This window comes from Telmatherina bonti (genome assembly GCF_933228915.1).
Source record: "Telmatherina bonti genome assembly, chromosome: 11".
Lineage (NCBI taxonomy): Eukaryota > Metazoa > Chordata > Actinopteri > Atheriniformes > Telmatherinidae > Telmatherina > Telmatherina bonti.
In genome coordinates, this window is record NC_136629.1 from 41,648,963 (window position 1) to 41,672,706 (window position 23,744).

The 23,744-nt window shown below is 43.7% G+C and overlaps 1 protein-coding gene across 1 annotated transcript in view; it reads left to right on the plus strand.

Annotated features, from left to right (window-relative positions):
• epas1b (endothelial PAS domain protein 1b) overlaps positions 1–23,744 on the plus strand; it is a 76,803-nt gene that overhangs the window by 26,133 nt on the left and 26,926 nt on the right. Inside the window, exon 2 of the mRNA XM_079248577.1 lies at positions 14,649–14,839. Within this exon, the coding sequence (XP_079104703.1) occupies positions 14,649–14,839 (191 nt within the window). The remainder of the gene's footprint in view (positions 1–14,648; positions 14,840–23,744) is intronic.

Genomic DNA, 23,744 nt, shown 5'->3' on the forward strand with positions numbered 1-23,744 from the left:
AATGTTGTACAAGTGTACACAATTGCAAGACAAGTGACTCTATCTGCCGACATACAAGAAAGATGTTTTGATGTAATTGTTGAAGTAATGTGTGGTGACCTAGTTAGGGTGGGGGTTAATTTATAGAAGTCAACTCAACTTGTTATTATTGTTGTTATTATTATTGTTGTTCTTATTATTGTTATTGTTATTATTATTTGAAACATGCTTTGAGGGGCAGATTACACAAGGTTTATTTTTCTGTGCCTCGAACATTTTTTGCAACTCGAACTAAACATGAAATGAACAAATAAATAAAAAAAATATGCATAAACATCCCCCAGCTTTCATTATATGGGAGGAAAAACTTGTTTAAGCGTAAATCCAATTTAAAAGTGTGTCTGAACTTTTGACTGGCATTATCCTTGCATGTCAGCGAGTGTTGGCCATGTTTGTTCTGCAACGTGATTCGTCAGGTGCTTCTAAAAAGTAAAAATATAGGTCCTCACCTACAATAATAAAAATCGTTCCATAAACGCTTTTTAAACATGAAAGATTTAGTCAGTGGATAAATTGTGACATGCACCGATAAAACCTTCTGCATCCTGATGACTTTATGTTCCAGCTTACATGTACATGAATGACCCACACAAAGTGTCTGACTGCCAGAGAAATGTTAGCCCGATTTCTGCAGGATGGGAAGACGTATATTAGCTTGTGTAAGGAGTGTTGATGAGAGCACATGAATCTCTCGAGGCTCTGGCTGCAGCCAGTGACTGAAAGGTTAATCGCAGAAATGGTGAGAAAAGTGATGGCAAAGCTGGAGGGTGTGCAGTGAAAAGGAAAAAAAATGAAGGTGTGCTGAGGGTGTGGAGAACAGCTCCTGTCAAACCACATTCAGTCAGTTTACTTTGCCCAGAAGCCGAGCTGCAGGTGCTTCTGGCTGGGCTACAGCGTTCCACACGAAAGGAGCATGTTGGGCTTGACGTGTTTGTATGAATAAATATGGACAAGTTAATTTAAAATTTACTGCAAATTAGGGATTATATTAGGGATTTCTATAAAACATTATATTCCTCAGAAACAGATCCATCAGACAACAGCATTGAGGAATTTCTCAGCTACCTCAATCTTCCAAAGTTACAACAGGATCAGGAAATGGTTTTGGACGCACCCATTTCAGTAGGGGAACTACATGAAGCTTTAAAACACATGCCCAGCAATAAAGCTCCAGGACCAGACGGTTTTCCAGTTGAATATTATAAAGAATTTTGGTCTACACTAGCACCCACTTTTTATAAAATGGCTTCAGAAATTAAGGAAAAAGGTCGAATATCTCAAAACATGAATTTGGCTAGTATTACAATAATACTAAAACCAGGAAAAGACCCCAAACTCCCATCTAGTTATCGTCCAATATCACTAATGAATGTAGATCTTACAATAATCAGTAAAGTGCTTGCTACAAGACTAGAAAAAATAACTCCACTTATCATACATCCTGATCAAACAGGATTTATCAAGGGACGACATTCCACCACTAATACATGCAGACTAATAAATCTAATTGATTATGCCACCATACATAACCTGGAAACTACAATAATCTCTCTAGATGCTGAAAAAGCATTTGACAGGGTGAACTGGAAATTCTTATTTGCAACATTAAGAAAATTGGGGTTTGGCTCATCGTTTATCGACTGGATAAAGATACTGTATAGCAATCCAAATGCATGCGTCAGGACAAATGATCAAACTTCTCACAGCTTCAGATTGCAGAGAGGCACCAGACAAGGCTGTCCACTCTCCCCCTCACTTTTTGCAATCTTTATTGAACCCTTAGCAGCTAGCATTAGACAAAACAAAGACATTAAAGGCATTAACTGTAGAAATATGGAGCATAAGACCAGTCTTTATGCTGATGATGTTTTACTTTTCCTTCAAAATTCACAATCATCCATCTGTCAGACAATCACACTCAATAAATTCTCATTAATTTCTGAATATTCCATTAATTGGTCTAAAACCACCGTTCTACCCATCAACTGTTCCTTCCATAATACTCCTGACACTGCTTTACAGTCAGGAGATATTAGATACTTGGGAATAAACATCTCACCCAGACTGTCAGACCTTATAAAGCTAAATTATGTCCCTCTACTAAAAACAATTGAGGACGATCTCACACGGTGGAAATCTTTACCCATATCACTAATGGGAAGAGTTGCAACTATAAAAATGATGATTCTACCTAAAATCAATTATCTGTTTTCAATGATCCCCATTAAACCTCCATCGACCTGGTTTAAATCGCTGGACTCTAATGTTACTAGATTTCTCTGGAAAGACAAACCACCACGGATTAGTCTAAAAACACTCCAGAAGACTAAAGATAGCGGTGGCTTAGACTTGCCTAATTTCCAGAATGACTTTATAAGCACCAGACTACAATACATCTCTAAATGGCTTAAACCTAGCTATCTAGATGAACCATGGCTTAATATAGAAGAAGCTATGTGTGAGGATATGGCAATTTCAGACCTGCCATTTATCAGCACAGCTGTCAAACGCCAAAAATGCTTTAAAAGCATTAATAGCAGCTCCTCACTAATGGCCTGGTGGGAATTTCTTAAACTAACCAAGTCCTTGCTTATTCCATGCAAACTTACACCTATTTGGAACAATCCCGACATCCAGCAAAACCAGAAAATGATAAACTTCCCTCAGTGGAAGAATAAAGGAATAAAACAGTTAGAACATTTAATAGAAAACGGGAACTTTCTCCCTTTTGATATAATTACTTCACGATATGAAATCAGCAGCACAAAATTCTTAGAATACCACCAACTTAAATCTATTATAGGTAAGAAATACACCCCTGATCAATTAAACTTGCAGCTACCTATCAGGGCTGCAGAATTCTTAAATCTCAATGCCCCGAAACTGTTATCCAAAATATATAGATTACTATCAAAGCTAGACGATTCCATATGTCTCCCAACTTCTAAATGGGAAGCAGACTTATCCAGTAACTTTGACCAAAATGAATGGTCACAAATCTGTTCAAATACATTTACAATGACTAAGAATTCAAACATGCAACTAATACAATTTAAAATTCTGCATAGAAGTCATTATACAGGACACAGGATGTTCAGGATGGGTCTGTCACAATCCAACATCTGTCCACACTGCACTGGCAACACGACTGACAGCTACTACCATGCTTTGTGGTCTTGCCCACCTGTCCAGGAATTCTGGTTTCAGGTATGTAAAGATCTGTCAAATTGCTTCAAATGTAACATCCCTACAAACCCCAAACTGGGCCTACTGGGTCACTTGGGTGAAATTAACATAGAATTTAATTCTGCAAACTTAATCCTCACCAGTTTATGTATCGCAAAGAAAACTATCCTTCTAAACTGGAAAAGCAAACAAAGTCTGTGTATCCAGCAGTTCAGAAATCTCTTATTAGATCACATCAGTATGGAGATGATGTCTGCCTCCTCAAGAGATCAGTCAGCTGAACTTTATTCCCTCTGGTCCCCTGTGATCAGCTCCATCACTTAGTATGGGGGGAGAATGTGACCTTATTGCGCTCGGGGTTGGTGGCCGGTTGGGGGTCTCTGGGGGCTGTGGGTCTGTGGTGGGCTCCTGGGGGGGGAATTTGACTGCTCCATTGCTGGAGTGGCTAGGTTTCTAGCCCTACTGTGGACCTGGATGGGCCAGCGGCTGGAGTTGCCACACGGCGGCGGGGCGAGGTCGCTGGCGGGGGATGGGTTGGCGGGCTTGACTCCGTAACGGGCGCCTGTGCCGCCGTGGGGTGGGCTGGGCGGGGTCCCGGGGTCCGGTGCCCGGGGTTGTTGTCCCCTGTCTCTTGGGGGTGGGGGGTCGGCTTGTGCCGGGGGGGGGGGGCTGGGCTGACCTGGACCTGCCGCTGCGGCGGCGGGCAGGTACGTGCTCTGGTGCCTGGTTGCGACCCTGGGACTTGTTGAGTGGGGGGTGTTTGATAGTGTGGATGGGATGTGAGTGTGTATGGAGGGATGTGTGTAGGGGGTGTGCGTTGAGGACTGGTGGCGGTACATAGGTATGTGGATGTGTGTGGGTGGGGAAGTGTGATGATGCGTGTGTGGGTGGGGAAGTGTGATGATGCGTGTGTGGGGGGGGTAGTGCTGTGTGTGTAGGGGAGTGGGGTGATGCGTGTATGTGGGGAGTGGCGGTGGTGCATGTATACGGGTGTGTGTGTGGGGGGGGGGCAGGGGTGTATGTATGGGGGAGTGGGTGGTGCATGTGTGTGGTAGGTTGGTGGATAAGTGTAGATATGATGGATGGGAGTGGGGGAGATTTGGATGTGACGTGGGGGTCAGGAGGAGGGTTTTAAGGGTGGGCTGAACGGGTGGCTGGGTGGACCTGAATGTGTCCGGAAGTGTGTGTGTGTGGCTGTAGGTGTGTGCTGAGACAGTGTGAAGTGCCGATGTGTGGACAAGGGGGGACTTCATGTCCCCAGGTGGGGGTGTCCTCTGTGAGTGAGGGGGCGGTGGACAATCGGTCTGGGATTCCCCTTCTGCCGCCCCGCCTCCTCTTTGTCCTCGTGCCCCCCTTCTGCATGTGGTGAGTTGGTCCCCTCTTGGGTCGGTGATGACTCTCTGGTTAGAGTCGCCGAAGGCTCTGGTTACGGGGATGGCTGTCCCCGGCTTGTCCTGGTCCTTGGGGGGCCCTGGGAGTAGGGGGCATGCCCAGTGCCGCGGGCGGCTCACCTTCTGGAGGAAAGCTCACTTTCCTCCAGACTTAAATCCCTCAACCCCTCTTCCTCCCCGCTCCCCATCACACACAGGCAGGGTATTGGGAGGTGTGCACGTGGCGCTGGGTGGTGAGAAAGGCCATCAAGGTGGTCTTGATGGCTGCACCCAGCCTCGGCTCACCTCCCAGTTTTAATTACACTTAGACACCAAACACCAAAACACTGACGACTCACATGATTAGGGGGGGGGGGGCATGCGGTGTATGGTGGGCGGGGCTGCTTAGGTGGTCCCTCTCCCAACACCGCGTGGCACTTCCCTCAATTTTAATTGCAACTAATACATACTTCACAATCAGTCATAAGCGGGGGGGAGGCAGGGACGATAGGGTCTTCTCATGCCCCTGCTCTCGGGGCTTTACTGGGGGGGGTACGGGTGGGGGAAGAGTGCCGTCCATTAGGCCTAAGTCTGGGCTGGCCTGGCTGTAGGAGGGTTGTCGCCGGCCCTGGGGGGGTGCTGGGTCGGCTGCATCTGTGGGGTGGTGGGGGGGACGCTGGGAGTGGTGGGGGGTAGTTATGGGGGCCCTGATCGGGGCCATCCTGTCCTCTGCCCCCTCTGAGGTATCTCACATGGGACATGATGGAGGGGTGAGGTGAGGATGTGTGGGAGTGGGTGTATGGGGTTACAGATGGATGGTGGGATGGCTGGGGGGGGATTAGGGTTGGGGATATAGGTGGGTAGGGGATAGGGATGTGTGAGGATGAGTAGATGTGTGTGTGGAGGGGTATGTTGGCGCGTGGGTTGTATTGGGGTGTGCCTGTGTTGGAGGAGTGAGGGTATGTGTGTGTGTGTGTGTGTGTGTGTGTGTGGGGGGGGGGGGGGGGGGGGGGGGGGGGGGGGTGTATATGCGGACTGGGATGTGTGAGTGAGGGTGAAGTTTGGAGGGGGGCTATGGGTGGTGGAGGGGTGTTTGGTGGGGCATGTGTGGTTGGGTAGAAGTAGAGGGATGGGGTGGCGGGGTGTGAGCGTGTGTGGGGGCGGGGGGTGAGCGTGTGTGGGGGCGGGGGCGATTGGGGTTCGTGTGACTTGGTATGGGTGAGTGAGTAGAGGTGGGGTGGGGTTGTATATGTGATGGATGATGTGCATGGATTGCAGAGGGTTGTGTGGATGGGGGTTGAGAGGGGAGTGCGTGTTTGGGGGGGGGGTATGCATGTATATGTGTGTGTGGTTTGGTGGTGGGGGGGTGGTGTCCTGTACCCGGGGGCGCAGCTGGTGCACTGGGGTGCGACCTGGCTGCCGCTGGGTGGCGGTCTGGGGATCCTGGTCCTCCGTCGGTGTGGGCTGTACCCTCTGCCTGCAGGGGCGGGGGGCTGCTCTCGGGCTCTTGGGGCCCTGGGGCCTGCGCTCTGTCTGCCCTAGGTGGCCGGTGCCCGGCGGGATCGGCCCTTGCCGGCCTGGGCCTGCTGGGGCCTGTTCCCCCTGACTGCGGGGGACTCTGGTTGGGCACCTCCTTCGCCACCTCCTGGGCAGATGCATGGCTGGCTCTGGAGTGGGGGGGTTGGGATCTGTACCTGGGGGTGACTGTCGGTTACCCGGGTCTCTGGGTTCTCCTGGCCTTCCTCTAGCTGTAGGCGGGCGGGGTCACATTGGCATGATCACTCTTCTCTAAACACGTTCCACTCTGAATGTTCTGCATGAATGTTCTGCATGTGTCATAGTCACTGAGTCATCCAGCAAGTTTATTCACTAACAGCAGGTAGCTCTCTTTCTGTCTTTTTGACTTAACTTGCTAGTTTCTGGTCCTCATGATTGTCAACGGTTTTGTTCTCCACGAATCTAGAGTTGGCTTGTGTGGGTGTATATATTTATGTGTGTGGGTGGGTATGTGTGTGTACTTATGTGTATGTGTATGTGTATGTATGTATGTGTATGGATATGTATATATGTATGCATATGTGTATATATGTATATATATATATATATGTGTGTGTATGTATGTGTATGTGTATGTATGTATATCTATCTTTATGTATGCATGTATGTGTACATGTGTGTGTATGCATGTGTATGTATGTGTATATGTATGTATGTATGTATATATGTATATATATATACTGTATGTGCGAGTGTATATACATATATATGTAGGTGGGTATGTATGTGCATATACATGTATGCATTGATCTCTTTCTTTTGTTTTTTTTTTGTTTTTTTATGTTCTCTTTTCTGTTCTCTTTCTGTCCCTTTCCTGTCCTTTCCGGTCCAGCAGCATAAACTCTGTAATACAAGCTATTATCCAAAACAAATTGAAAAATAAAATAAGAATCAAGAAATACAAGGGGATCATTACATCTACAAAAGTTCCCCTTGGCAAAATAAATTTGCTCAGCAGAACATCCAGAACATCAGTCTGCTGCTTAAATGCTGGACAAGACAAAAAAAAAGGAAAAAAATAAATAAATAAATTTACTGCAAATAAAAGTTGAAAAGCTGTATACCTGCTGGTCTTACTGGTTTAGAATTCAGTAGGGATGCAGCTCTTTAAGACAGTGAAAGTTTGGTGTAACTCAGGCTAGGGTGTGTGTGTGTGTGTGTGTGTGTGTGTGTGTGTGTGTGTGTGTGTGTGTGTGTGTGTGTGTGTGTGTGTTGCATGGAAATGTGACTTGCTGTGGTTTAGAGCGATAGCTTGACTTCTCTCACTAAGGTCTCAGAATGCCAGGTATTTTTCTACCTTCCTCATTCTGCATATCTGTTCACCTTTTGTTTAATGGACACCTAAGCCTCTTTTTCTGCAACAACCAAACCAGAATTACCACTGTGATTACCCACTCAGGACTACCTGTTGGTGTTTGCGTGAGTGCTGGGGGATGAGGATAGCCGGCAGCCCGCATGGACCTGGTTGCCTTCCTCGTCGCTCTGAAAGCAGGTCGGCGACGTCTCTGTGAAGTCGGGTGGAACCAGGAATGTTATCTTTTTTCTTTTTTTTTTTTCTCTCTCTTTTTTTGTCTTGTCCAGCATTTAAGCAGCAGACTGATGTTCTGGATGTTCTGCTAAGCAAATTTATTTTGCCAAGGGGAACTTTTGTAGATGTAATGATCCCCTTGTATTTGTTGATTCTTATTTTATTTTTCTATTTGTTTTGGATAATAGTTTGAATTACAGAGTTTATGCTGCTGGACCGGACTGGAAAGGATAGAAAAGGGGCAGAAAGAGAACAGAGAAAACAAAAGAAAGAGATCAGTGCATACACTTATATGCACATACATACCCACCTACATATATATATATGTATATACACTCGCGCACACACACATACATATATATATACATATATATATATATATATATATATATATATATATATATATATATATACACACATACATACACATATACAGCACATATACAGCCCCCCCATCCAAACTTCACCCTCACTCACACATCCCACTCAGCATATACACCCCCCCCACCAACAACCCACCCACCAACACACCCCTCCACACACACACATCTACCCATCCGCACACATCCCTATCCCCTCACCCCCTCACCGGTTTACTGGCCGTCGCTTGTTACTGCCGTCTCCTGGTGGAGACTGTGCAGCTCCACTGAGGTAATGTTTATGAATGACTGGTTTATTGGTAGTATTAACACCCACATGTACTTGCAGTACATCAATCACTGTTTTGAAATGCTTTTGCTTTATTCTGAAACCAAATATTAAACAGATAATCTGTTTTGGTGAAAATAACCAAGTGTTCAGCAAAATGTATAAATTTGATCCTACACTGGATCAAATTTAAATGTAAAAGGAGACGCCCTAACCCTAACCCTTGGGAAGACTTTTTTTTAGTGTATCATGCATGCCTTGGTCACATAATGCAGCGTTTTCTTTTGGCTGCACAACCAAATGACCATGACTAGTTGACCCTCAAAGGTAAGGGTGACCTTATCTCTCTTAAACAACTGAAGGCGAAGACCCATTTTGCTAAGCTGACAATAGTCAGAAGGGGCATTACTTTGTATTCGGCTAATTAACAAGTTTACATTCATGTAATTCTTTCTGAAAACACCCTCAAGTTGCATCTTACCATTAATGTCCTGCAGTTTCATCTTGGTCATATTTACTGAAAGCACAGTTTCATTGTTTAAAATAAAGTTAATGTTTTACTTTCTGGAGTACCAATGCATCCTATACTGTGGAAAATTCAGCATCTAATAAATATTCATCGTAAGGTCCAACATGTGAATAGTACATTCTGATCATGAAGGATATTCTCTGGTCTGACAAGTGTCCAGCTCTTTTTATGCTGAGCCGAGTGTCTGACTGACCTCAGAGAGTTCAGTACAGTTTTTTCCCTCATGGTTAGATTATATGAACTCGGTGGCCTCTGCAGTCAGACTGTTGTGTCTTGTCCGATGCGTGTTTGCATCGAGCGGCAGCTACAAAGGTTGATGCTCAGGCGAAGCTTTTTTCCATGCATCACCTTCTGTCAGACATCACATGCTGCATCACAATGAGACAAAAATGCACAATATAGCCCAAAAAGCCAAACAAAGGCAAGTCTAAGCAGGAACTGGAGATGGGACCTTTTCATTTCATTTCTCAAAGATTTTTTTTTCAGTTTGTGACCAAAAAGCCATCAATTACACTTAGTAATAATGACCATTTTATCTTACAGCACTTTTTATAGAAGCAGATTCAACCTGGAGCAAAAGTTAGAATGACTATGCCAAATAGAATAAAATTAAATTAGGTAATCCCACAAAACAAGTCAGAATTGTTAAATCTTCATTTTATGCTTCTTTCAACAGTTGGAGTCACAGCTCGAAAGACTTTTGACCAGATTGTCCTCATCAATAAGAATTTCTTCAGATGATCATCTCAATGACTTCCCTGTAAATGAAGTACATTCCATTTATTTGCGAACATTTCTGCTTAAAAACTATTTTTTTAGCCATCTTCATGCACTTGTGTTAAACAAGTTTTCTGGCAGTTGGTGCATAAAAGAAATGAGATTTTTCCTGCAACACTAATGACTAATTTATTTGGTTTGTTCTGACATGATTACATTTGCATATTGATGTAAAAGCTGTTTTTGTATGTCTTCATTTTGTTGAGCTTTTGGCATCATTTGTCGGCTCCGTCTAGCAGTGGGATACGATAGGAAGCTGCAAAACGCAAAAGACAGAAAATGGGGGGGGGGGGGGGGGGGGGTAGGCTTTACCTGAGTTCTTTTTGTGCTCACCTTCTGTGTGTGTGTGTGTGTGTGTGTGTGTGTGTGTGTGTGTGTGTGTGTGTGTGTGTGAAGGGTCACCCAGTACATCAGAAGGCTCAGTGCCCTGGTGAATTGCTGAGACTCCCATTGTTTCATATCCTGAAATATCCAGCTGGGACCTGCAGCAACAATGGTCCTGGACAATCAACCTCCTCACACACATACATATATGGTCACACACACACAGGCGGGTTTGGAGAGGCTAGTTGAGATTGGCTCTTCCGGTTGACTTGATGGAGTGGACGCGGTCTGCTCTGCTGCCTGCTGGCTCATCAGTAACAGGTTTGTCAGTTGGGTTAATGAGTTTAAACCTGGCAGACAAGCAGGGAGCTGATGGGACATGCTCCCTGAGATAAGATAATGGTGCTCCTGGGCTTTGCTTTTCCTGTTAATTGTAAGCTATCTCCTTCATCTTAATGCATGTTGGATGGTCTTGTCTGTTGTGTTTCTGTGGAGGTTTAGATCAGGACCAAAGAGAACATGTTTGAGGTCAGTTTAGTTTCTTTGAGATATTTGCTGGATTTCTTTACCCAAAAAAAGCGTGTTTCTTGCCTATGATCAAATTTTAGGTTGAGTTAGTTTGTTTTTAGCACCTGCAGACATAAATACAGAGTATGTTGTTTGTGAAGCTTGACTAAGGAGGATGAGGCTTGCATGCAATCAGGTTAGATGGTGGGTTGGGTTCTCCTGGAATTCCAGCTGGAGTTCAGCCAGGCTGTTGTAGTCTGAACCTGCAGATGGATCAGAGGTTGAAAAATTCTTTGTTCTGATGGTTTTACCCTTAAACTGTTGCGCATAACAAATTTATTTTCTGAAAGTTGTCTGTAGACCGGTTTTTCCACCTTAATGGCCTAGCAGAGTTTTTAAAAGGCCAAAATGTCAACATGCAACAATGCATTTGTCACTCATGCTCCACTTTTAGGAGATCATGGCATCTTTACTAAATGATATCATGAAATGTAACCTATGAACCTTTGTCTGGGATCAGGAGAAGATAAATCAACGGCTTGCTTAACTGTTTCTCAATGACTTTGGGGGTTAGGCTCCTTCTCTGTTAGCTTCAGCTATGTGGTTAAATTGAAGCTTATAAGGGGATAAAAGCTTTTGTGTTTTATGCATTGAAATTGTGGCACCCAAGTAAGCAGCCAACTTCATGTGAGTTAAGCTAAGTTTAACTTTAGCTACTGTTCAAGCTAATGTTCAGGCAGGCTGGAAAACTGTCATAATTGATTAGTGGTTTTTGGTTCACCACTGTGACACAGTGCTGACATGCCCAAAGTCAGCTTCTCACATGGAGATAATGCTGAATTCAAACCCTGCTGAACCTGCGGAAAGCACAGTGGTGGGCCAGTGCTGCTGGATCTATGAATTTATTTGGTATGTTGAAGCAAAACCTTCAGACTAGCAAGCTGCTGGCACACAAGGTTTCCCATGTGTTTCCTGGCCTTATGGGGTGTGTTGTTACAGTTTCACTGCCCCAGAGGCTTGACATGCACACTCGTCCTCAGTTTCTGGTCCTATTTGCATTTTCCCTGCATGAGATGTAATTCAGTGTTAGTGTTTTTTTCTTCAGATATGCAAAGAATAAAGTTTTCCATTGTAAAATGAAAGTTTTATCCATTTAATGGCTCTTTTTACTGCACAAAGATATCTTCATTTCAGCACACAGCTAAAGTGAAAATACCTTGAGAAGAAACCATGATTTTCCAGGAACGGGATCGACACCATTATTCCCCAAGGTCCACAAACATGCACGTCAGACTGACTGCTGATTCTAACTTGACTGGCCGGTGCGGCTGTACCTGGTATTCTGAAAATGGATTTACAGGTATTTTCAGCATTGTTAGAATGCAAAATATGTAGGGTATTACTGTGATTGGCTGATATGGACCTTTCAGCTGGCTCATCTATCATCAGGCTGATGATGAGCTACAAAACCAGCAGAGGAGAACTGGGAACATTGCAGCAACATGAAACCATTCAGTGAAAACTTGACTAATCCAGTCCTGTTACAAAATGGCCGTGTTACATTCACGTTGCCTTCAGGTTGCTTGGATGTTTCCTGCTTCCACACAGGTCATTGCTTGTCTGAAGATGCAGAGGTGTTGTAAACCTAGCAGGACCAGGATGGATGTCGTAATGTTTACGCTTATGCTTCTCACCATTTCTGCACACAATTTCACTGGAAACCTGCTGCATGAACTGTGTGAAGGGTGGTTCATACAACGTGAGTCTTCATAAGTGTGACTATATGCACCCAGAGAGAGCCATCCGCCACCTTAAATGTCTCAATATGAATGTTAGTGATGTGGCTGGATCAGAGGCTGAACTTTTAAAATGATTTTTTGGTTTTTAACATCGAAATTGGGATTTGTTTCAGAGACCCAAAGTTATGCTCGCTAAATGAGGCGACATAATGTGTGTTTTCTTTAGCTGAGAAAACAGCCAATGTTTTTTACGGGTGCCTTTTTTTTTTTTTGTAACATATGTCATATGGACATATGTCTTGTCCAGCAGTTAAGCAAGCAGAATGATTGTCTGGATGCTGTGTTCTGCTAAGCAGATTTACTTTGCCAAAGGGAGCTTTATAGATATAATGATCCCCTTAATTTTCTGAATTTTTATTTTATTTCTCGATTTATTTTGCGTTATTGTTTGTATTGCAGAGTTCGCACTGCTGGACCGGAAAGGACAGAAGAGAGACAGAAAGAGGGAGAGAAAGAAAGAAAACATACATATGCACATATACACATATACGCACTCGCCCGTATGAGCACAGATACATATACATATGCACACATACAAGCCAACTTTAGATTCATATTCCCCATGTGGAGGACTAAGCTATCAACTGATGGAAGAACTAGAAACTAACAAGTTAAATATAAATGAGAAACACAGAAAGAAAACCAGCTCCTGTTTGTGAATGAACCTGCAGATGACTCAGTGACTGTGTCACATGCAGAACATACAGAGTGGAACGTGTTCAGAGAAGAGTGATCATGTGACCCCACCCACCAAATGTGACCTCACACAAAGGCAAGAGGGAAGCCAGGAGAACCCCGAGACCCGGGCAGCAGGCAGCCGCCTCCAAGCACAGACTTCAACCGCCCCACTCCGGAGCCAGCCAAGCACCCACTTAGGAGGCGGCAAAGGGGGGGGGGCCCAGCCAAAGTGCCCCACAGTCAGGGTAAACGGGTCCCTTTGGGCCCAAACTGGCAAGGAACGACCCCGCCTGGGATCGGCCACCCAGGGCAGACAGAGTTTATGGGTGCCTTTAGCATTAACGTTAATGTTGAAAAACGTTACCTCACATTCAAGCGAATGGCCTGTGATCCACACAAATGCTAGGAATGCGTGGCAGCCATAATACATACGTGGACGTGTTGATAGCTGCATGTAAATACGTAACCCTAAAGGTACATTTCTGCTCCCTTAAATTTGTAAATACGTATTTTTGTTTCAAATGCTGTCAAGTGGCTCCATCTTCATACTTTCATGAGTCTTTTACATTGCCATGGTTACTAAATCAGTGCATCCACTAGTGGGCAGCGCTATCGTTATAAAGTTGTTTACAGCCATCCAAAAACACCAGAGAAGAAGAAAAAGGAACTCGTGAATTATTTTGCTGTTCTCAACTTCTTCATCCTCTTCTTCTGAGTGTTTTTATTTGGCACTTTCTGCTTTGTCTTTTCCTTTTTTTCTTTTCTTCTTGTATCTCCCCACCCCCTGTCTTAACTGTTGCGTGGTCCGTTCCTGTCTTTCTTTTACTTCATTTTTTCCGTAATACCCACATTCATATTGGCCAGGGTTGATATCTAGTTGCTTGCTTGTGATGTGATCTGTAAAGTGAAACTAAAATGATGCAGCTTTGGGAACAAAAAGTTGTAAAATTTGGTTTATCATTTTTGGAAAGCTACTGAGTAACAGGAATTTAAATAGTAGAAGTCACTGCCATTAAAATAAATCAGACATTTTAAGGTATAAAATTATATTCTTTTTTAAACCTGAAAAAGAAAAGTTGAAAGAAAGAAAATGAATTAATTCTGGTTCTGTTTGAGTATTTATGCATGTTTGTTATGAAGTTTGATTATTCAACAAGTTTGCATATAATCAGAAAAATTGTGTAACATTGTTCAGTTTTATTTCTGTTGTTCATCTTTGATTTACTTTCTCTTTCTGTGTATGAGCTTCTATGCAATTCATCTCACTGCAAAGCAAATCCATCCACAGCTGTATTGTAGGGAAAAAATGCATTTCATAGTGACAAGATGCACTCATTAAAAAACAAGTGTGATGGTGGGATTTTTTTTTTTTTTTTATCGTCTTGTTGCACCATTATAGATTAACTAAGTGGTCATGTGTTGCACGTCTTTGATCACATGTGGATTTATAAGGGTGACTTTACATACGCTCCAGTTTGCCTGCAGCATTGAAATATTAGACTGGAAAGATAACGGACAGAAAGCACATTCACACCAGATTATTGCAAATCTGAAATCTAACCATCAACAAATAGCTGCCCTTTTAATGTACCAGATGGGTTGAAGTCAGCAAATTGATTCTCTGGGGGAAAAAAAAGAAATGTTGGAGTCTGAAAAGATCAACAGAACATCTGGAAGCAAGTTTGTAACTGTCCCTTTGTTTGCAGGAGCAGCTCGGAGCGGCGTAAGGAAAAGTCCCGGGATGCGGCGCGTTGTAGACGAAGCAAAGAGACAGAGGTCTTCTATGAACTGGCTCACCAGCTGCCTTTACCCCACAGCGTCAGCGCTCACCTGGACAAGGCCTCCATCATGAGGCTAACCATCAGCTTCCTGCGCACACGCAAGCTGCTCACCACAAGTATGAGCTCTCTGCAAAACACACACACAGAAGGTGCAGCATCAAGACTTCAGGTTCCCAAAAATGTTACAGTTCACAGATTTTCACCTGCGTGTAGGTGTGTGGGAATTATTGTCCAGTCAAGTAGGAAGGTATGACAACGCCATCTCCCCTTCTTCCTCTTGGCTCTGGTAAAATTAGAAGCAGAGGAAGCAGCAGAGCCATTGTTTCCATTCCTGCTGCTGTTTCTTGAAGTGAGATCAGAGAACAACACAGACAGCAGCTTTCAGGTGGAAAAAAATGTTTAGATTTCCCCAATGCAGCCACGAAACCACCCGAAAGGAGGCTGTGAGGAGGTGTTTAGCATTAACTAAATGCCAGTATATGTTTGTCTTTCATCAGCAGTAAAATCTTGTCAGTTTTTTTAATCTAATTTTTTATCATATAATTTCACATAAGCTGGCAGAGTGGTTTCAGCTGCTTACTGAGGTGATTTAAAGGCAGAATATGTAAGATTCACACTGCTCACTCACATTTCAACTTATTCACCTCGTGAACATTCATGTGGAGGAGCTACGCTTGCGGAGACGTCTTATTAACTTTTGCTAGTTTCTTTGATATAAAGCATGGATGAAGCTGCTTCTGGTAAAAAGAAAAAAGCAGCTTCAAGCTTCATGGAACCAAAGGACTGAAGTCTGAAGCAGAGTTAGCAACGTTGCTCCTAGTAAGTTGGAATTGACACACTGTTAGGGACTCCCTGCTTGTGTTATTACACTGTTCTGTGAGTACAAACGTTATTTTGTGGCTCAACTTCTGGATAAACTGTGACGAGAAGCTGCTTTGTTAGTTGTTGACTACAAAGTTGGTTATTCTACATCAAAGAAAAACGATATGTAACAGGCTTAACCCAGGCAATTGCGATCAAAACTTTATACAATGTGACTAACTTCGCAGATCTGGGGCCTCATTTATAAAACTGACTGTATCAACAATAACTACATGTGGTGTATCAACGGACTAAAAGAAATTCGGCACACAAAACTTCAAGATTTATAAACCAGCGCTTACGCATGTTCTACGCCTCTTTGCTTTATAATTCAGTATCAAGGCTGTGTCAACATTCAGGCTCTGCACCCTTCAAAGTGTCGGACTGTGTTTTAATTAACATTTCTGTTGTAAACCCAGATTTTTCTGGGTGCAGTTTCTATCAAACATGCATTTTTCTTTTTTTCTGCAAATATTTTTGATGTGTGAAAATTTATATATGATTTTGCACAAATTTCTCAAATTTCACAGCATTTCTTTGGTTTTATTCTTCTGCCTCTGGTGTTGGTGTTTCTCCAGATGATGTGCATACGGCAGGTTAGTTGGTGTGGAAGTAGGAGTGGTTGTTTGTGCTAGAAAAAAAATATCATTACTGCTTGGCTTATTTAAATGGTCAATCTGAGGGCATGCCAGACCCCCACTTTCCTCAAAATGAACTCAGAATAATTTTGTTGGTTTGTGCTGAATTAGGTTGCAGAAATGATGCTTTTGATGACATCAGAGCCTGCGTGAATAGTTTAGGCTCATCCAGTCGGGATGTTGTCAGACCTACGATGGCGACCAACAAGGAGTACAAAGCAGATGCAGAATCCACATGATAGCAGATGCTGCATTAATTTAACTGTTGACCTCCTGCTTGGTTCCTCCTCTCTCATGAAGACTTGGAGTCCCACAGAGAATCAGGACCTCTTCCCAACCCAGAGGAAGTATTCCACATTTTCCTGCCGAGCATCGTGCTCTCGGATTTGGAGCTGATTCCCATCCCAGTAACTTCACACCAGACTGATCCGCTCCAGTAAAACATGAAGGTGCCTCACCTCAACCCCCCTTACTGCATCCAATAATTATTTCCATAACGGTGATGAACCAAAAGGAGACAAATGTGTATGAAGTCAGCAGCAACAGATAAAACATGGATAAGAGGAATTATTGACCTTTCGTTGTAGAGTCTAAACGCCACACACTGTTGCTACTGTTAGATTTGTGTGTTTTTACAGTTCTGAACTTTCATAATAAACTTGTATTTTGTTCCTTTGCAGTCACATCCCTCCATAGTTATTAAGATTATTTCAAATAAAATGCCAATAAAATTCCTCAGAAAAGCTATTAATTGGCAGTTTACCTGGGGAAAAAAGAAGAATCAAACGCCAGGAACAAAGCAGGGTTGTGTCTGCACAAATCAGGACACTTGTCTCCAGTAGCCACACATTGACTGGGAATCAGGCCTGGTTTCCTTCTGAGGAGCTGGGATGTGAGTCTTCTTAGGTCCTTCGCATTTATGTCATCAAGACTTCTCTGCAAGGATTATACAAAAGATTAGTTCTATAAGTGGAGCCACGTTTTACTGTCTGTTAGAAAACAAAGTGTAAAGCCAAGTGAAAGATTTGGTTTGAAGGTTTCAGTCTACCTATGTTGTTCAGAGACTAAGTTAAAATATATAACTATAATATCTGATACAAATGTCTGGATGCCAAAGCAACAAGTAACATATAGAAGACAGTGCAGTAGGTAACAAGCTCAAATATGCAACTACATTTAAGTTGCAACAATACATAAAATATTTACCATTACTGGTTATTGTAACACTTGTGAAACTATAGGAATCCTGTAATAAATGTTATCAGTAATGTCTTGAGACAAAAAATTAATCATTAGGCTGCGTCCAGCATTTTACCTGCACTGCATCCAGCCAGTCACGGTGATGCTGCTCAACATCCACTACTGCATCAGCAGTTGCAAATGTTGGGAGTTTTGGAAGAACACATGCTACCATCAAGATGTCATCTTTTTTTAAGCCCTCATAATATAATGTAATATTAAATACTACATTACATCATATAATTATTCTCTGGTATTAAAAAAAAAAAAAAAAAAAAAAAAGTCATCTAATGAAACTGCACATATAGATGATACCAAACATCATTTGGTCTGGACAACCAACTCACATAGGTCTCAAAACAACCACAAAGGCAACTTTCACATTTTGATGCCAGCACATTAAATTGCATGTTTAATACACCCCTATTTCAGCAAAAGCAATACGTTTTATCTCTTCACCATTTGTTCGGCCAACCCATCCCTCTTCCAACATTCAATGTTCTTGTCCATAGTAGCAAAACTGTTATCCGTCACCATTTCATATTCTGCTGTCATGTTGATTTCTCTTCGCCATTGGGAGTTTAAAGGGTTCCTATGATGGTATTTGGAGTTTTCTGAGCTTTCTACAGTGTTACAGCGTTGAATCCTCATCAGACATGTGAACAACACTGTTTTTTATCACCTAAACGCATGTTTGAGTTTGAGTTCCAGCATGCTCTCTGTTCGGTTTCCATGGCAACAAAAAACGCGTTTTAGAGAGTTTTTTCTACGTGGAAATCCTTGTGACGTCCCGGGGGATAAGGTTGGGTGATTGGTTACCTTCTACTGGTTAACAAGGGCATGTACAAATACATCAGGCGGGTGGAAAACGTGGGATAAAGTTATTTCCAACGATGGCTGGTGAGTTTACCAAAGAGAGACATCCTGCTGCATTCGTTGCTGTGGGTTGCTGTTTTCCACTTCGTTTTCAGGCTCTGATTCAGGTTCCAACATGTAGGGCTGGATGCTATGTGTTGACATTGTATTTTGTTTTTTTATTGAGTTCATATGAGCCTAATCCTTCTGTTTATGAGACGTTACAATGACGGCGAAAGCAGGTGCGGTGCGCGCTCCCGATGTAGTGCAGTGGCGGGAGGCGGGGCTTAATGCGGAAGAGTCTCAATCCACTCGTTTTGCCCGCAGGCTGATCTGACAGCCTACGGAGAGGGTCGGTCTGAGGTAAATAAAGAGATTTGTGACAATAACTCCATCAATCCCAGTCCTTCTGGGCTCAGAAATAAAAAGAACTTAGCCTGAAATGCACAGAATAGTTCCACTTTAAATACATTTTGTTGAGGTGTAGTGTGCAGAGCAAATACATTCACAATTTTTTCTTCTTGCTTTATCAGAATTTGCTCATGCACATGAACTTATTTAGTCTCAATATTTGAAGTTTTTGCAGCAACAGCTGATTCAAATAAACAGGTCATTAACAGAATTGTTCAGAACTGAACAAGCTATTGAAGATCAATTTATTTTAATCAGGTGTTGCAGTAGAGAATCATAACTTCAAGACAACCCCGGCGACCTAAATTGGAGATCCCTGTTGAACACGTTAAATGACTCAAGGTAATTTGTACCAAGTTGGAGGTTTGGTTGGTTCACACATGACATGACTCTGCAGTTTGTTTTATTTCCCACAACTGAGAGATTTCTGCTGCTGAAGCATCAAGACTTAAGGGAGGTCAGTTTGATTTTGAGGGGGAAACCTACAGATGGAAGTCAGGAGACAGAGAGGGACCATGGAAGAGGAGGAGTGGCGGTAATGAGGGTCGGAAAAGTGTCAGGGAGATCTGTAAGATGCTGCAGTAGATAGCATTATCAGACCGGTCTGATTGCTTCGTGATGGGGGTGGGAGGGGTTGGACAGGAAGGGCAGAGCTCTGCCCATCGTTCGCCTGGTGCTGGCATTATACACGCTAGCCATAACACCCAACTGCTGTGGCGCCAAACAAGCTTGTACAGACACACATACAAACACATGCAAGCTGCTGAAGAAAACACCTGTTATGTAACCTACATGCACAACACATCCTTCTGACACTCAAGTGGTTTAAAATTGCTTCACCAGGTTCTCTAACCATGAATTAAACTTTTCTATGTCTAAGAAACACAACTCAAATAATCCTGTTTTAACTGAAGAAGGTGTCATTTTTAGGGCAGCAGATTTTTGAAAACTGCCCCAAAAATAAGAAAATCCTTCCTCATCTGCACTTCAAAACATGTCAGCTGAAATATTAAACAGTCTAAAAATTGATCATTTTTGTGTTTGTTGTCTGGATAAAAGAGATGTTTAATAACTTGTTTAAAACAAAGCCTAAATGGAAAAAGAATAAATAGCTATTAAGTTTTTGTCTTTTTAAAACAAAACAAAACAAAAAAAAAAAAAGTGAAATAAAAAATACTAAAGTATTAGAAAAATAGATATTTATATTTGATGGGGAGCTGCTGACTTGGGACATTGTGGGTCGGTGGAGGTATTACTTCGAAGACCTCCTCAATCCTACCAACACGTCTTCCCATGAGGAAGCAGAGCTGGGGGACTCAGGGGTGGACTCTCCAATCTCTGGGGCTGAAGTCGCTGAGGTGGTCAAAAAGCTCCTTGGCGGCAAGGCCCCGGGGGTGGATGAGATCCGCCCGGAGTTCCTTAAGGCTCTGGATGCTGTGGGGCTGTCCTGGCTGACACGCCTCTGCAGCATCGCGTGGACATCGGGGTCAGTGCCTCTGGACTGGCATATTGGGGTGGTGGTCCCCCTTTTTAAGAAGGGGGAACGGAGGGTGTGTTCCAATTACAGGGGAATCACACTCCTCAGCCTCCCTGGTAAGGTCTATTCAGGGGTCCTGGAGAGGAGGGTTCGTCAGATAGTCGAATCCCGGATTGAGGAGGAGCAGTGTGGTTTTCGTCCTGGTCGCGGAACAGTGGACGAGCTCTATACCCTCTCTGGGGTCCTGGAGGGGGCATGGGAGTTTGCCCAACCAGTCTACATGTGCTTTGTGGACCTGGAGAAGGCATTCGACCGTGTCCCCTGGGGATTCCTGTGGGGGGTACTCCGGGAGTATGGGGTACCGGACTCCCTTGTACGAGCTGTCCGGTCCCTGTACGACAGGTGTCAGAGTTTGGTCCGCATTGCCGGTAGTAAGTTGGATTCATTTCCGGTGAGGGTTGGACTCCACCAAGGCTGCCCTTCATCACCGATTCTGTTCATAACTTATATGGACAGAATTTCTTGGCGCAGCCGAGGTGTTGAGGGAATCCGACTTGGTGGCCTTGGGTCCCTGCTTTTTCCAGATGACGTGGTCCTGCTGGCTTCATCTGGTCGTGATCTCCAGCTCTCGCTTGAGCGATTCGCGGCCGAGTGTGAAGCGGCTGGGATGAGAATCAGCACCTCCAAATCTGAGACCATGGTCCTCAGCCGGAATAGGGTGGATTGCCCTCTCCGGGTCGGGAGTCAGGTCCTGCCTCAAGTGGAGGAGTTTAAATATCTCGGGGTCTTGTTCACGAGTGAGGGAAGGATGGAGCGCGAGATCGACAGACGGATCGGTGCGGCGTCTGCAGTAATGCGGACTCTGCGCCGGTCTGTCGTGGTGAAGAAGGAGCTGAGCCAGAAGGCGAAGCTCTCCATTTACCAGTCGATCTACGTTCCTACCCTCACCTATGGTCATGAGCTGTGGGTCGTGACCGAAAGAAGGAGATCTCGTATACAGGTGGCTGAAATGAGTTTCCTCCGCAGGGTGGCCGGGCTCTCCCTTAGAGATAGGGTGAGGAGCTCGGTCATCCAGGAGGAGATCAGAGTAGAGCCGCTGCTCCTCCGCATTGAGAGGAACCAGTTGAGGTGGCTCAGGCATCTGGTCAGGATGCCTCCTGGACCTCCCTGGTGAGGTGTTCCAGGCACGTCCCTCTGGGAGGAGACCCCGGGGAAGACCCAGGACACGCTGGAGGGATTATATCTCTCGGCTGGTCTGGGAACGCCTCGGGATCCCCCCGCAGAGTTGGCAGATGTGGCTGGGGAGAGGGAAGTCTGGGCTTCCCTGCTTAGGCTCCTGCCCCCGCGACCCGACCCCCGATAAAAGGCGAAGATGGATGGATATTTGTAAAAGTTACTAGAATTGGAAAAATGAAAAAAATATTGAAAGTTATTTTACTTATGTCATATACATATTAAATATTTTAATGTAAAATAATTCAAAGGTACATGAAAAATGGACTTAAAATATTTCAGGGAAATATTTTGTATGACATAAATAAGGTGGTAGTGGCTCCGGTGTTAGACAGTTGTGTTGTGATTGTCATGGTCATAATGGTCAGCCGTTTGAGTCCTTCTTAGCTATACTGCTGCAGCCCCAAGGGGGACACTATTGTTCCCTGAGGCCAGTCCCAAGTCAGATGAGTTGCATCAGGACCTGCATGTGGTGTAAAACATGCCAGTTTAACGCAAGCTGAAACGACAGCAGTAACGTGTAATAAATGTAACTGATTTATTAAACTTGTCAACGAATTGAAGTAGTTTTTCTTGTATAAATTATATACATTGCCAAGAAATAATAAAGGGAACACCCAAAAAACACAATGTAACTCCAAGTCAACCAGACCTCTGTGAAATGGAACTGTCCACTTAGGAAGCAACACTGATTGACAATCAGTTCCACATGCTGTTGTGCAAATGGAACAGACAACAGGTGGACATTATAGGCAACTAGCAAGACACACCCAATAAAGGAGTGGTTCTGCAGGTGGTGACCACAGACCACTTCTCAATTCCGATGCTTTCTGGCTGATGTTTTGGTCTGAATGCTGGCGGTGCTTTCACTCTAGTGGTAGCATGAGACGGAGTCTACAACCCACACAAGTGGCTCAGGTAGTGCAGCTCATCCAGGATGGCACATCAATGACTGCCATTAGGTACCGAGATGAGATCCTCAGACCCCTTGTGGGACCATATGCTGGTTCGGTTGGCCCTGGGTTCCTCCTAATGCAAGACAATGCTAGACCTCATGTGGCTGGAGTGTGTCAGCAGTTCCTGCAACACCAAGGCATTGATGTTATGGACCGGCCCGCCCGTTCCCCAGACCTGAATCCAACTGAGCACATCTGGGACATCATGTCTCGCTCCATCCACCAACGCCAAGTCGCACTACAGACTGTCCAGGAGTTGGCGGATGTTTGTCCAGGTCTGGGAGGAGATCCCCCAGGAGAACATCCATCACCTCATCAGGAGCATGCCCAGGCGTTGTAGGGAGGTCATACAGGCACACGAAGGCCACACACACTACTCAGCCTCATTTTCACTTGTTCAAAGGACATTACATCAAAGTTGGATCAGCCTGTAGTGTGTTTTTCCACTTTCATTTGGAGTAGAACTCCAAATCCAGACCTCCATGGGTTGACATGTTTGATTTTCTTTGATCATTTTTGTATGATTTTGTTGTCAGCACATTCAGCTATGGAAAGAACAAAGTATTTAATAAAAATATTTTATCCATTCAGATCTACAACGTGTTACTTTAGTGTTCCCTTCTTTTTTTTTTTTTTTTTTTTTTTTTTTTTTTTTAGCAGTGTATAATAAAAGTGTAAAGAGAGAGTGTAGAAATTTGGTTTCAGACAATTTATTGCCTTAAATATTTCCATATTTTTATGTTTACTTCCTATTCAGTGTATTTAATATGATGGTTTATCATATTAACTCTTGTGATGTAGCTAAACCATCACTAATGCTCCTCGCTTCACCTGAAAATTATTTAAACCTTCTTTTGTTCATTTTGTTATATAAAATCAAATCATCAAAATATAAAATATGGCGCTGGATACCGGAAGTCCTGATTAGACATTAAAGACCCTAAGTCTGTCCTTCCATGTTTAATATGAAAGCAGGCAACCAGGAGTTGTAATAAGTGTTAAAAAAAAAAAAAATAGAAAACCCACTATGATAGTTTTTTTTGTTTTGTTTTGTCTTTTTTTTTTTTTTTTTTTTTTTTTTTTTTGCTGCCTTCTGATGTTCACCATTCTGTCCAGAACAGCAGAACAAATATCAGAAGGAGAAATGATTTGTCCTGCAGTTGCCTATCACTCCATTCTGCAACTCATTATTTTCAATCCAGGGCAGTTACGCAACCAAAAACAAAGAGAAGAAAAGTGCAATTCCGCTCAAATGACTGGTAATCACAGCTAAGTATCTAGGGCAAAGGGTGCCGCAGGTCTTTAAACTGGGACCCCAGAGTCCTCTCTGGTCGTTGGGGCCCATGAGAAA